The 15116-nt window shown below is 39.2% G+C and overlaps 1 protein-coding gene across 1 annotated transcript; it reads left to right on the top strand.

Annotated features, from left to right (window-relative positions):
- Positions 1–182: 182 nt before the first annotated feature.
- On the top strand, positions 183–14449 carry acadvl (acyl-CoA dehydrogenase very long chain). The gene is made up of 21 exons (XM_083910682.1): positions 183–271; positions 549–638; positions 749–818; positions 1829–1900; positions 2108–2180; positions 2296–2360; positions 2548–2682; positions 2835–2979; positions 3352–3481; positions 3604–3729; positions 4431–4629; positions 5754–5858; positions 6038–6124; positions 6528–6590; positions 9372–9473; positions 10318–10415; positions 11163–11235; positions 11344–11416; positions 11521–11593; positions 11684–11759; positions 12851–14449. The coding sequence occupies exons 2-21, from the start codon at positions 565–567 to the stop codon at positions 12986–12988; spliced, it is 1977 nt and encodes a 658-aa protein (XP_083766808.1). The 5' UTR covers positions 183–271; positions 549–564; the 3' UTR covers positions 12989–14449.
- The last annotated feature ends 667 nt before the right edge of the window (positions 14450–15116 follow it).

Genomic DNA, 15116 nt, shown 5'->3' with positions numbered 1-15116 from the left:
TGCTACACAGTAAGCATAAAATAAAAATAATAAAAACAACATTTTAAAAAAGATCAAAGAATGCTTTGTTGAATTCTAAATGCTTTATTAAATTATTTTATCGACTTCCTCGATACTGTGAAACTACAACAAAAGAAACATACATAAAACTACATATTCCATGAAGCACCGCGGTTGGGCGAAGGCAACGTCAGTTGGGGGAGGGGGAAAGCAGTTCATTGAGGAATACTGTCGGCGTCATTTGGAAGAACATCTGGGACGTTTTCTTGAGGTTCGTCATGCTCTTTTCCCCTCAGTGCGTTATGATATAGTGACTTCAATCTTTTTACTTGCTATTCCCACTCATGGTGCGCGGACCGAGGAGTAAATACAGCGAATTAAAAGTGACCTGGCCAAGTTACAGCTAGTTAGCCTAGCTTCTTGCTATGCTATGCGTTAAATTGTATATATAACGCTGGTTTAGACTTTAGCTATTCTTCTTTAGCTGTTAGCTAACGGTCCGTGTGTTAATTAACTGATTGATTCATATGTTATTTTCTCCTCGTCAGGTTAAATTAAATAATAATGCTGCTTCGTAAGGTAACCCAGTCCCCCGCATTGTGCGGCACCATCCTCAGGATTCCACCCGTGTTGTCTCGGTAAGTTACTTGTCTTGAACTCTTGTTGAACACATTTAATGCAGACTACTAAATACTGAAATATTCAATTTAAACAAGTGGTTTAGTGATGTCATTTGTCTGTGCTACAGAGGTCAGCGTCAGGCCAGGGCTGTGCCTGCTGTGTTGAACTCCCGTCTCTATGCCAGTGAAGCTACACAGGTACAATAACACGGACTGACCTATATTTTAACTAGTGTTCTAAATATAAATGTTTCACATGTGAATGCTGCATTAAATAACGTTAGGATCACAAAGAGTCTGTTTATTGTCCTTGTTTGGCTAAACGAACCGGTTGGGTGACATAACGCTGGAAGTGGGTGAAGGTTCACTGGTCACATGACTCAGTTTTATAGGTGACCCTGTCCCAGCAGTTGTCCTGGACAGAGTTCATACAAGACAGCTGATGCATACCCATTTTTACATTTTGGCTTTTGACCCAGTATGAGACGTTTGTTTTGATCTTTTTTATAGTTTTATTGTCTGACTTGTTTATTTGTGTTTTCTTTTGTACAGTATTTTATTGTTTGTTCTTAGGTCTGTTAAGTCACACGTTTTAATGTTTATTTATTTCTGATGTACAGCACTTTCAGCTGTTGTTGTTTTTAAAGTGCTTTATAAATAGCATTAGATTGGATATTCACTCCACAATAATCATATTCGATTAGATTTGACTTTTTTGTTCCCAAACCAGTTGAAGTTAGAGCAGCAAAATGGGCTAAAGGTCAACACTGTCAATTATAGAAAAAGTAGTAGGAAAAGAAAAAAAGCAATAAAATAAGACACATTTAAAGTATAAAAATGCCAAAGTGCTGCCCACTGTGTTCACAATTGGTGTGTAATCGGGACAGGTTAAATGCAGAGGACACATTCAGAACAGAGTGACAGTGAGTTGGCATGCACCCTGAAACTGACTAAGCTAAATAGAACTAGACAGTCTTGTCATACATTTGATTATTTACACCTGTACTTTCCTAATTTGACCTGTCAAAATGGCTGCTGTGCAAACAGAGCCTATACAAGCCTTCCAAAATGTCTACAGGTTAAACTGAAAGAGCACTTGCTATGCTAACTCCACAACTTCTCTGCATTAAATCTATAATGCAGAACTAAGCCAAACACTTGTTTTTTTGTATTGAACTTGAGTTTTGTGTTTTACTGCTCTTTTTAAGGCCGTGCTAGAGAAGCCAGTGGCAGTCGGAAGTCATGCAACTGCTAAAGTGGAAAAACAAGCAGTTTCTCATGTATGTTCATTCATTTCTATATTTCAGTTTTTTTTATTGTATAGATAATTTTTATTATGGCTTTTAAATAGTATTTGAGTTGAGTTAGTGACTAAGTAAATATTAGCTAGCAAAAGTGTGTTTACAAATATTTCATAAGCTTTTAACTCTGCATTTTGAAACGATTGTTAGCACACACTTAACAATGTTGGTCTTCAATTTATTTAGGAATCCAAATCATTCGCAGTCAACATTTTCAAGGGGCAGATTGCCACTGCTCAGGTGTTTCCCTTTCCCTCAGGTAGGTCAGATGTTATTCAGGTTATTATACTTTTCTAAGAAAGTCATCATTCCTTTAAATGGCTCTGTCAAACTGTAAAAATGTCATACTGAAACTCTTCTGCTTTGTGGCATAGTTCTCAACGAGGAGCAGGAGCAGTTCCTCCGAGAACTTGTGGGGCCAGTGTGCAAGTTCTTCGAGGTAATTTATAAAAACACTTACCTGCCTCTTTGCAAACTTCTGAAACTACACCTGCATTATTATAATTTTTTGTTACATTTGAAAAATGTCTGGATGCATTTTATTTGAAAATATGGTTTTCAAATGAAAAGTATGGATGCGGCCATCTTCACACCTCGCCTTCTCTCTTCTTGCTCTATGTGAACAGGAAGTGAATGATCCTGCCAAAAATGATGCCTTGGAGAAGGTGGAGGATCACACCATGGAGGGCCTGAAGGAGATGGGTGCCTTTGGCCTTCAAGTGCCAGGTGACCTGGGCGGCCTTGGCCTCACAAACACACAGGTAGGTACCTTTGCCCATTTATGGATTTGTGGATATTTATTCAATGATGGACACATTAGCAAATATTATCTTCTTGCTACGTTTTTCAGTGAGAAAGTGAAACAGACATTTGCAAATAGTCTAATATAAATATAAACCTATCTGTTTCACAGTATGGCCGGTTGGTTGAGATCGTCGGCAGTCATGACCTGGGCGTTGGCATCACTCTGGGTGCTCACCAGTCAATTGGCTTCAAGGGCATTCTGCTTTTTGGGAACCCAGCTCAGAAGGCGAAGTACCTGCCTAAACTTGCTACAGGTACAATGGCCAGCAGGCAGTCAGTGCCTTGCTGCATCTTAAGTCATCACTTTCAACACTGTTTATTACAGTTGATATGCCTGTTATAGGATCTGGCTGGCAATACTCTGTGTTTCAGCCAGAGATGCTTCTAGCCTTGTGGGGGGCCCTATGCAACATGCTGTTTGGGGGCCCTGAGTTTGCAAATGGAGAGATTCCTAACCCTTAAGTTTAGATGCCTCAGTCTCCTACACTTCTCAAAATATGAATGATTCCTCAAATAAACAGGCAAATTGTTAAATTTGGTTTGGTACTTTATTTTTAAGGATTTTTTTGTGTTTTGTGTGTGTACTGCACATGGTTGAGAGTACATGTGTACATTTGTCCCTGCAGGCGAACACATCGCAGCCTTCTGTCTGACTGAACCAGCCAGTGGCTCTGATGCTGCCTCCATCAAGACCACAGCTGTGCAGTCTCCCTGCGGACAGTACTTCACTCTGAATGGAAGCAAAATCTGGATCAGGTGAGAGAAACTGCTGTCCTTTGTGATTTTTGCCACAAGGAGGCAGCACAACATAATATGACAAGTAACATGTAATGGAGTGGCTAAAGGCTGATGATGCAATAACTCCTTCTTTCTGTCAGTAATGGAGGCCTGGCTGAGATTTTCACAGTGTTCGCCAAGACGCCCATGAAGGATCCAAACACTGGAGAGATGAAGGACAAGATATCAGCCTTCATTGTGGAGAGGAGCTTTGGAGGAGTGACACAGTGAGTGTCTTTAAGTTACAGTTAGGGCTATAATAGAATTATATACTGTATATTGTGCTATAATTATCATGTTTAAACATTATAAAAACTTGCAATTGCTTTGCATGTTTTGTGTAAAACGTTTCTCAGTATAGTGGTGTTTATATGTCTTTGTCTGCCAGGGGACATTCCTGTGCTCCACACAGTAAGTGATAAGTTTACGGCAGCAATAGCAACTTTCAGCTAGTAAAGTAAGATGGCTGCCTCCACCCCCCCAGTGCTGCTGCTGTATACACACAAACACTCCCTCGGTCAGTTATGATTGTTTTGCTTGGCAAAGCTTGTTTACAGATGAAGGATGCGGCATACAAATCATGTTACATTATTTCTGTTAACAAAAGCCAAACAGAGGTAGAATATAGGACAGGAGATGAGAAGAAAGAAAGAACATGATGGACCGGGAAGTGTAGGAGTTTTCTAACTCCAGAAGATGGCAGTAATGCAACACCATGGGTGCAAGCTGCAGTTTAAATTACCAGAAGCTATGCACTGCAGCTTTATTTGACTAGGATATCACATTGAGATTAAATTCCATTTGTTAATTATCCATATTGACCAATTTTTGATATTGGTTAAGTTTTTGGCCCTAGCTACAGTTGAGCCTTTTGGTCAAATTTCATATCTTTGTATCACTCAAATGGTGCTTTCTCTCTTAATCACAGTGGCCCCCCAGAAAAGAAAATGGGCATCAAGGCGTCCAACACAGCAGAGGTCTACTTCGATAACGTCCGTGTGCCAGCCGACTGTTTGCTTGCAGAGGTCGGCGGCGGTTTCAAGGTCGCCATGAATATCCTGAACAACGGGCGCTTCGGCATGGCCGCTGCCCTCTCTGGCACCATGAAGGGCGTGATCGCCAAAGCCGTGAGTGAATTCTTCATTCTGCAATATAATAAATGCAGACAGGAAGGGAAGTGGGCAGAAGTGCAGACGTTGAGCACCTCGTATGATTTAGGTGTTAAGTTCAGCTCACAGCAGCTTTTTGTCTCTGTATCTGCTGCAGGTGTTTTCCATCTGCTGCAGTGATCTTTATCTATACTGTCAGTGATACACACCCCCCCCCCATCAGTCATGTATTTCCTACATTGTGGGTCGTAGGGAATTTCCCCGTCTTGCATTGTTGTTCAACGTGGTCTTATGTTGATGTCAACTCAACTTCTTGCTGATGTTACAGGTGCTGAAGACTTAGACGGACTCTGATCAGTTTTTCTTCCCCAAACATTGACATTGTTCTAAATTGTGTAACATGTGTAAACTAATTTTTATTTTGCAATATCAGAAACGGCATCATTACCAGTACATGCAAAAGAGTATTGTCTTATGTATGGCATTTTTTATTACTTTGTCTATTTAAAGCTTGGGTCTATAATTCTGTTCTGGAATCAATATGATGTTTGTCAACATCCGGATGGCTGTCAATAAATTAATTAATCTGAAAAAAGAAAAGTAAACAGGCCAGTAAAATAGTGAGTAGTGCTGGGCGGTATTGTGGTTCATACCCATAGCTTGGTTTTTTTTTTTTTGTGATATTCATTTGTCCCGTGATTTGCATTTTTCCCGCAAGACCGGTATATGAAAAACAGAATTCACTTCTATGTCACTTCCAAATAAAAAGTCCACTTTTTATTTGGAATGGAAAAAGAATATATTCAGTAGCCAGCAGGGGGAAGCACCACTGGTTGGTTCATATGGTTGGTGTCACAACTGGTCACAATTTGGGCTTACCACTGGTTAAGAAGGTGCAACCTACCCCCTCCCTCAAGAGTTAAAAATCCACTTTTACAGACCCCTTTAATACTAATAGACTATACAATTTCAAATTAAAGAATTTCTGTCAGTATAATTTATAAGCTGAGCAGGAGCAGCATATGCTTTTCGACTTTTCTGAATTGCTGTAAGAGGGATGACTTTTTTTTAATTGAAACCACCTTTAACCATGACAAAGTTTGACAGAATGCTTAATTAATGTTTTTCTTTTTTCAAATCAGGTGGATCATGCAGCCAACAGAACCCAGTTTGGTAACAAGATTCACAACTACGGAGCCATTCAGGAGAAGATGGCACGCATGGCAATGCTGCAGTATGTGACTGAGGTCAGAATAAGTTACAGTTCATCATATATATATATTATATATTAACATCTATAACATGTTTTTGCAAGACTATATACCACACTCTTTTAGAGGTTTAGTGTTGCCACACAAATAAAGTGCATGGGATTTTAAATAAGTTGATAAACCTCACTGACATTTCATCTCCCGTCTTTTTGCAGTCAATGGCCTACATGATCAGCGGCAACATGGACAGTGGAGCGACGGAATTCCAGATTGAAGCTGCCATCAGCAAGATCTTTGCCTCTGTAAGTTTTAGAAGTACAACATGCTCAGAGGTTAATAAGAAGTGTAGAGAGATATACAAGAAGGGCTGCTAGTTCCCACCATGCCTGAATGACGGTGCTTCTTTAGTTTTAATTATTTCCTTCATTTTAACTGGGTAAATCTTGATAAATGTGCAGTATATTGATTTTATTTAGCACCAACTTACACAAAATAACACCCTGGGGAACACCACATGCCTTTCATCATATTTATGTTACTTCCTGAAAAAAATTAAGAAATCGTGACAGAGGAATTGGGTGTCTTCAAAGTAAATAACTGAAGTATTATATTAGCTAAGCAAAAGCTCGTGTTTTTTTTTTTTTTTTTTTTTTTTAATGTACTCATATTTGTTTGTTTTGTCCCCCCCCTCCCCAAATGTGACAGGAAGCAGCATGGAACGTGACTGATGAGTGTATTCAGGTCATGGGCGGCATGGGTTTCATGAAGGTTAGTGTTCTTTCCACATCCTGTTGCATACAAACCAGCTGGGTGTTGAAAATGTGTTGTCAAGTGCTGAAATCTTCCAGCTGTTGATATGTTGTTTATTTATTTATTTATTTTATTTTTACAAACATTCCAGTCAAGTGTGTGCACAGAAAATAAAAAATAGAAAAGCAAACACAACACATTGCAATGGAAATAAGCAAGGTCAACATTTGTCTTGGGTGGCTAATCCTAAATGTGCTTTTCCAAAACAGAAACGACTTCCTTGACTATAAAAACTCTGTCATTTAGTTTACTAGATAAGACGAACAGATTTAAACTTATAAAAATCAGAATAGTTTTCAAGATTTCAGAGGGTTAAATAACCCGAGTTCAAACTGCCTTTTCATAGCAGGGATTTTTCCTGAAAAACTTGATTCCTTTTTTGTTAGAAACAAATGGTTCCTGTGCCATAGTGCCAAATGTCCCAAGTCCCCAATTTTAGCAGTTTAAGGCCCCCTATAATTTAGCAGAACTTTCACGACCCATATCTAGTTCATTATCTCATATATAGCACACTATTTCAGTAAAGAAACACTATTTTTGCTGAAATTCAGAGACAAAGTTTAGATGTTATGGTCACATGCTGAGGAGGGATATTGATTATTAACAGGACAAAAAGACCACAGAAGGTTCATGGATGCTCTGAAGGAGGATAGGAGGACAGTTGGTGTAACAGAAGAGGACACAAAGGAGAGGACAAGATGATTGCTGAGAAACCGATAGACAAAAAAAGACAGATATTGATCAAAAATAATAGTAATTACTAACCCTCCTGTGGAGGATAAAACGGTAGATAATGGATGGATCGATGGATGGATCAGTGATTGTTCCACACACAGTCGGCTGCACTGCACATCCACAGCTGTGACTCTGTTTATGTGCACGGTGTTTGTCTGTGACTGTGTGTGCACTGTGCTCACACAGCTCTTCTTTCTGTGCGCGTGTCAGTAAATACAGCTAAATGGCTCTCGCTCATGCGGCAGAATTGTACATTTCCTTCTTGTAAACTATTTAGGTTTATGACAGAAAGTCGGTAGATTTGTCGTGAGTCACTTAAAAAAAATAGATAAATATTTGCAGGGGGTTAAGTCGCTAAATATGCACATAAACCGCACAAAATGTAAACAAATAGACATTGTTTCCCTTTCTTTCCCCTGGTTCATTCTGTCCCCGTTTCTGTTATGATATTTGTAATGTGTGGCATATGTACTACAACATTTTGATTCGTGCCATCTTTACAGGGAACTTTTTGAAAGCATCAAAGTAAAAGATTGTTTACGTTCTGTTCAGTCTATACATGGCCTAACAGAACATAAATCATTGCTTTCCCCCAGATTAAAGAACATTATGTTTCGATGATTAATATTTACATCCCTGTCTGAGGCCCACCTGCATTAAATCAGACCATGGCCCACACGTTAGGAAGCGTCATGTTAGTAATGCTTGTCACTTCAAGCATTACTTTCAGGAGTTACAATGAATATACATTAGAGTGGCTCTGTTCTCTCAAAACAGCTTTGTTTTAAAACGTGTCATCAATTTATTGACCGAGTCTTCACGCTTCTTCACTTGCGGTGGAAACTTAAACAAGGAATCTGATGAGGAGAATTTTACTTCCCGCTTAATTCCCAGACGATGCACATTTCTCAATTCTGTCAATTGTGAAAGGGTTTGTTTTTCACGCTTTAGCGCATCACTCCACGCCCTGAACTAATAATAGTGTCACATTTTGTCATTTCCAATTGACGTGAACTCAGACTATTTACTGAAAGGCCTGTTTCAACAATGACTGTCTATGCTTGATTAGCAGTTGATTCACAGTAGAAAGCGATGTTTCTATGCAAACATCAGTCTGGTGCTGAGTGACTTAGTTGCTACGTGCAAAGCGCTCGTTGGAAACATATTTTTAAAACCCTAACCCTAAACCTCACTGATTGTTTCCTTTCCTTAGGTTAAAAAAAAAAAAAGTCAACCAAGAACCTGAGAATAGACTGTCACAAAGAAGCTGGGTGATGTGTGGGCGACTTTAAGTTGTGTAAACAATACTGTTGCCGGTCTTAAAATAAACCAAACGATCGAGGAGGGCACATTTAGAACAGGCGTGCTGCTTCTCATCAACACAGTGGAAAGTATGCCCCATCATGAAACAACACTTAGTTGAACTATAGAGGCTGTGGTGCAGACTGTGGGCTCTTTTAACAGCAAAACAATTCAAAATCTCATAAACTTAGAAGCAGAAAATTAACATTTTTCCCAAAAAGATTATAAGTTGTTAAAAAATTTGTGCCCATCATGTTTGTGTAAGACAACAGTGAAATAATTCATGCCGTCTCAAACACAGAGTGGAAAACACCCACACATGAAGAGGCTTTGATAAGTTCTGCTCTCAGTGTACTTTTTGACTCAGGGTTTCATGTCACCAAGGAAGTAATATCAGACTTTTACCCGGTAGATTTTCATTTCTGCTCCACTGGGCTGAATTTATCATCTGTGCTGCCACAAATACACGTTTTCTTTATTGCACTTTGCAGCTGCAGATTTCACATCCTTGTTTACGGTGTGTGAGAATCTGAGATCTGAATCTTTTATATGATAAATGCACAGCATGTTTTTTTTCTTTTTTTCCCCCTCAAATTTAAATAATGGCACACGTGTTATTGTTCCATAAGCATTAGGTAAATAAATAAATAAATACAAATAAAATGGAAGTCCTGATGTTTTTTTCTGTATCTGTTCCTGAAGGACGCTGGAGTGGAGAGAGTGATGCGGGATCTGAGAATTTTCAGAATCTTTGAGGGAACCAATGACATCCTGCGGCTCTTTGTGGCCCTCAACGGTTTCCAGGTAACATTAAACCACTTATCTGGACTTTTTTTTCTTCTTCTCAATCAGACTCGTCTGTGGTGATCTGAAGATGTCTAGTGGAAAAGTACAGACGTTGTGTAGACACAAAGTTATTTCTAAAGCTGTGCATCTTGAGCTTGTAGAACTTCCCTATTCCTATTTTACACCAAAGCTCAGTGTCAATCATGTGTTTCCTGACACTTGTTGTCTTGTCAGTCTCTCGTGTTCTTAATATTAAGCAGAAGAAAGTCCAGCCACTTAAATTGGATTTAAAATTACACACATTGCCAATAGAAATAGCCTCAAAACTGCACATTCGGCAACACTGACTGACAGTTTATTTTCCGTGACTTGGTTCTTTTAAAGATAAAAGAGAAAATGTTAAATTCCTGGACTGGATACAGCCACAATTATGCAGTGTTTAAGCTAATGGAGCTGAAAAGGGCTTGTTGTTTTCCTGTTGAATTGCTGGTAAATTACAGAGCATTTCTCTGGCCTGTTATTGTCAGGTCAGCAAGGAAATATTTTGGAGGTGACAATTTACAGCTTGTTTTGTACATAAACCCTTAAATGTCTTGATCCAGATATAAGTGACATTTTATTTTTTACATTCCTGGAAAGCCAATGAGATTCATTACCATAAGTTATCATTTTGTCATTATATTCTATTTTTAAAGCCCCAGATGAACTGCTTTGTATCTAAATAGGAGAAAATACCCAAGGTGCAAAGTAAAGCAAACATCTGGAGGTAGAGGTTTTTAACAACTCCCAGTATTTGATTGCTTAACAAATTATGTTTTCAGGATTTTACATAAGTATTTGACTGATTCCTGCTTCCCTACAGAATGCCGGTAACCAGCTGAAGAGTTTACAAAAGGCACTGAAGAACCCGCTCGGCAACGCTGGTCTGCTCGCTGGAGAAATGGGCAAGAGAGCCAAAAGGTTACTTAAGCAATGATTCACTTACTTACTTAATACAGGAAAAGTGAGAAAGTGCCTTGCTCATCTGAATCTTTTATGCCCTCTGTCCTCCAAAGTCATAGTCAATTCCCCTTGCTTACATTCAACTAAATGACTTAAGAATGTAAGAAGTAGAAAATACAGATATGAGTTTGAATGTCCCAATTTTGAAATTAGCGAAAGAAAAACCGAGCTTCCAGCGCTACAGTTCAACTTTGAATAGCTAGGAAATTCAGTCATACTTCAGTCTGTGATTAGTAATACTAAAATATTTGAACTTCCATAACTGATGCTCTGTGAAGTCTAGAAAATAACTATTTCTGCTAGATATTGTTAGAAAAAATGTGCCAGATAGAGATTGTATCTCACCTCTCTGTGTGACGGCCAGCTTTGAGCTCTTTCTCATGTGGTCACGTACAAACAAACACAACAAACTATGTAATGCGGTTACAGAGCGTGCCATGTGAAAGAGGTCTTTTAGCAGTGTTCATCAGTCTCAGTCACCCAAGGAACAAATTAACTCCAAATTAGTCATGCTACACTTTCTTAGCCTGAATTTGTATGTGTTAAACAACGTTTTGAACCATTTTAGTTTTTTAAGTTTGTTTTCTTTGTAGTTGAGTGGAAATAGTTGCAGTGCAAGGTGGACTGAATTCTGTTGTTGGTCTGTTTTCATTCTGTGGCTGAGTGTGAGAATAAGACACATTCTTTCTTTCTTTGTGTTTGTAGAATGGCAGGTTTGAGCACAGGCTTGACACTGCAGGGAACCGTGCACCCGGAGCTGGCACACAGTGGTGAACTGGTATGTATGTGTGAGCGAGTGGGTGTCCAAACAAAACATGCAAACTGATTGTGTTTGATTAGTCTTCTGTTTTCATGTCTCTGATCATTATGTGCGTGTATTTTCTAGACTGTTAAAGCTATTGAACAGTTTGGAATGGTCATTGAAGAGCTGCTTGTCAAACATGGCAAGAAGATCATTGGTAAGTGTTGGTGTGTAGGTGAGATAGTTGGACAAAAATACTTCCAATTTGTCCACAGAAATCCTCTTCTCACAGAAATCATTCTGTGCATTTCTTTGTTTCAGATGAACAGTTTGTCTTGAGGAGAGTTGCAGACGGTGCCATTGACATTTACGCCATGGTGGTCGTCCTGTCCAGGTACACAGATGTTCATTTAGAAGATAAAGTGACACATTAACTCCTTGAGACATTTCTTATTTCTTTTCCCTCTCTTTCTCTCCTCTGTAGGGCTTCACGCTCTCTGAGTCAAGGCCAGGCCACAGCTCAGCATGAAAAGATGCTGTGTGAGACCTGGTGTATGGAGGTGAGACACCATTTAAATCCTACTTTTAGAGCTAATTGTGTTCATGAAATTATGTTAAAAATGTCTGTTCACTTCCCACGTCTAAAACATTCAGGAATTCATTATTTAAAATGGAGATGCATGGCAGACAATGCCATAGCGGCACATGTCCTTTGTGTTGCCCCTGTTTTTCTGATGTTATGATAATAAGAATTAGAAAGGAAAAAAGAGAAATCCATAATAGTAATTATATAGGGATGGGAATCGGTATCAGTCAGTATCTGAATTGCTCCAATACTGGTCAAAAGTCACTGGATCGGATATCGTACAGATAGAAATGTAAAATCCAACTTTACTTTTGAGTAAAAATGCAAATAAAAATCAGTAAAAGCATTTTAGCTGAGTCATGTTGGGCAATATTTGTTACACAGTTGGAGAATTATGTCTTTGAAATGACTCGGCACAAATGTGTTGCTTCATAGTTCATAAACTGTCTAAAAAACTAGACGTGCTTTCACACCTACAGCATTTAGTGCGCACCAAACGTGTTTGGGTCCTTGGTTCGGTTTGTTTGCGTAGGTGTGAATGTAATCTCAGTACTTTGGTGCGCTCCAAATCAACAGGTGCGACCGCTTTATCTGCCCTACTTTGGTACTGTTCCTCTGGTATGAAAGCTGGTAGTTAAATGCATTATGGATATGAGATGAGATACGGGATTACCCTGAACTTCCACTGGGCGCGTCAGCGCCGTCCTCTGCCCAGCATCAATCCCCTCCGGGTTCGTTACGGCAATGCAGCGCTGACATTCGCAGACAATTTTGGTTCATTTATAACTATGTATATGTGAAAGCAAACCGTACCCACGTCTGTTTGCTACAATTGCTAGCAATCAACTCTGTTAGTTCAGCTATTCACTTATCCCTTTGAAATTGTCATTCTATGAACGTCTGTTTAACCAAGCTTTTGTGTTTTAATTGATGATTCCACGTCCTGCCAACATATCTGTTGTCAAAATCTCATGATAAGTTATTTTACAGACAAATTCTACAATTCATTTGTCACTTGTTGATGAAACACTTCATCTTCTGTCACTGTTGCCCTTGTTCCCTCAGACCCACGAGAGAGTCATGCGTGACATCAAGTCTCTGCGCTCCAGTGACTCCGGACGGCTCTTTAAGAACCTGCGGACCATCTCTGCAGCCATGGTGGAGAACGGAGGACTGGTGACTCCTCACCCTCTGGGTTTCTAAACCACTCTCTCTCACCCTTCCTCTCTGTGACTCAACAGCTTCATCTGTACCACATTTACTTGCATTACTTTAACCGTCATCATTGCTCCATCACACACCCGTGGTGAAATGGCTTCTGGGGTTCATGGACAAGAAGTGATAAAGGGTCAAACCTCATGAACTGTAATCACGGGAAAACTGCGGCCTTTGTTACACACATTGTACAATTAAGCCTCTTTTCTATGCAGGAAGTTGTGTAGTTTTAAACATGAATAACGTTATCAAACTGTTTTAAAGATGGCAAACTATCATAATCTTATTTATGTATTGCGACAAGAGCAAATTTGTGCATCTTGTAGCAACTCATTTACATCCATATCTCTAACCTCTAATATCAGAATCACATTTCTATGAGATGAATTACAGCCTCATTTACGCATGTAATTGGTAAACACTTAAATCTCGACTTAAGGGAAATTTGGACAAATTAACTTCTGACCCAGTCTTTGGGGATCACTGCTCGAGCTAAATCTCACCTATCCGTTCACCATAACTTCCCTTTCTGAGGGATCAGTAATGGTACATCTTTATTTATCTCCTGCTTCAATACAGAGTGATATGATGTGTTTTCTGCGTGTGTGCGCCATTTTAACAGTCGCGTTCAGATTGAAGACACCTGTAGTTGTAAATGTGAACATTCATATATATAACACTCATTATGTCTAATGAGTCCGATTTGAACAAAGCGTCCGTTAATCTGAATTTAGCCATGTAGCTGCTGCGAAATGGGAGTTTCAGCACCAACACTTTTGAGTTTTTATTTTGGTTTTATGGCAATCGCACATGTCTGAGCAGCCGTTAGGTGTTGGTCTGTCGAACAAAAACCTGGTCAGTGGTGACCCCAACCTGTCCTTTAACTTTATATCTCAGCCTGAAAAATGTTGAAGCTACAAGTATCAATGACAAAATGTGTATATACATATATACACACAACGTCAACGCAACTTTAATATAAGAGGCCAGTGAACGTAGGGAGTTTCGGAACAACTGTTAAGTGATTTTAATTTATACACGAGGGTATTTACATTAAACATTGCCTTAACTTTGTACACTTATCTACGTTGTGTTGTAATGTACATATAAACGGAGTGTTTTGGGTACTGTAATGGCCTTCAGGCATTTTTTTTATTTAGCCCACTCGGTGCTAATCACAGAAACATGAAAAGTTCAGCCTTAACAAACTGGTCCACAGATGCTGTTTTGAAGTTCCTGCTATGACTTGAGTCCTCCACAGAATGTGCAGGTTAGTTATAGTGAGTCATTCTTAACTCTTTTTTTCATCAATGGATGTTGCATGGATTTCCCAAAGAGCAAGAATGAATCATCAGTGCTTGGTTTCATTAACTGTAAATAGTTGTTTCTTGCCTGTACAGAATCCATAGATCTGCTCAATACACTTTTATTGGGATAAATAAAATGGAAACTCACCTGGCGGCTTATCACATGTTTATTTATACTAGTGCATCTCTAAACTCCACCTCCTTATGTCTCAATATAATGTGAATGTAGTTAACAGGTCAAAGTACTCTCTCTTTCAGTGTTTTTGCAATCTACAAGCTATCAAAAAAAAAGATTCAATCTTATAAAAAGAGAAGAAGAAAAAAAGTCTGCCACTTCTTGCCCAACTTACTTCCTTTTTCTGTAGAATAATGCATGTCGCTTCCACTTCTGCAGCCCAGAGTTTACTGGAACACTTTTGCCGCCACATGGCTGCTGTGCCATCAGTGCTGCTGTGACATTAATAACAGGAACTCCTTCCTCCTCCTACTCTTAAAGAGACTTTTGTAGTGTAGCTGCTGTGAGAGTGAGTCTGAGAGATGATGATGATGATAGTCTCCTCTCTCTGCATGCGACCGCTTCATGAGCCGTGTGGTTAACATGTGTGAATTCCCCTCGCAATCGCGAGCCCCGTCTGACTAAAATATTCAGCGACTTTGCCACAAGTTGAACAAAATGGTGTTCCTCTGTGTTTCCTGCAGACACTTTCCATATAACTTTTATTCTTCTGTCGTAGTAAATGCTGAGATTGAGGAAGCAAAATAAGATGATTTGGTGGAAGTTTGCATTTTTAACTCTGGAAAAAGCAAAT

Source organism: Microchirus variegatus (genome assembly GCF_963457635.1).
Source record: "Microchirus variegatus genome assembly, chromosome: 2".
In the NCBI taxonomy this organism is placed as follows: domain Eukaryota; kingdom Metazoa; phylum Chordata; class Actinopteri; order Pleuronectiformes; family Soleidae; genus Microchirus; species Microchirus variegatus.
This window is presented reverse-complemented; position numbering and strand designations above follow the sequence as displayed.

Excerpts from the sequence above, each read along its gene's own strand:
- acadvl (XM_083910682.1), top strand. The coding sequence starts at position 565 with ATGCTGCTTCGTAAGGTAACCCAGTCCCCCGCATTGTGCGGCACCATC. Across the intron at positions 2,683-2,834 it reads TTGGCCTCACAAACACACAG|TATGGCCGGTTGGTTGAGAT; the intron begins GTAGGTACCTTT and ends TCTGTTTCACAG. Across the intron at positions 4,630-5,753 it reads AGGGCGTGATCGCCAAAGCC|GTGGATCATGCAGCCAACAG; the intron begins GTGAGTGAATTC and ends TTTTCAAATCAG.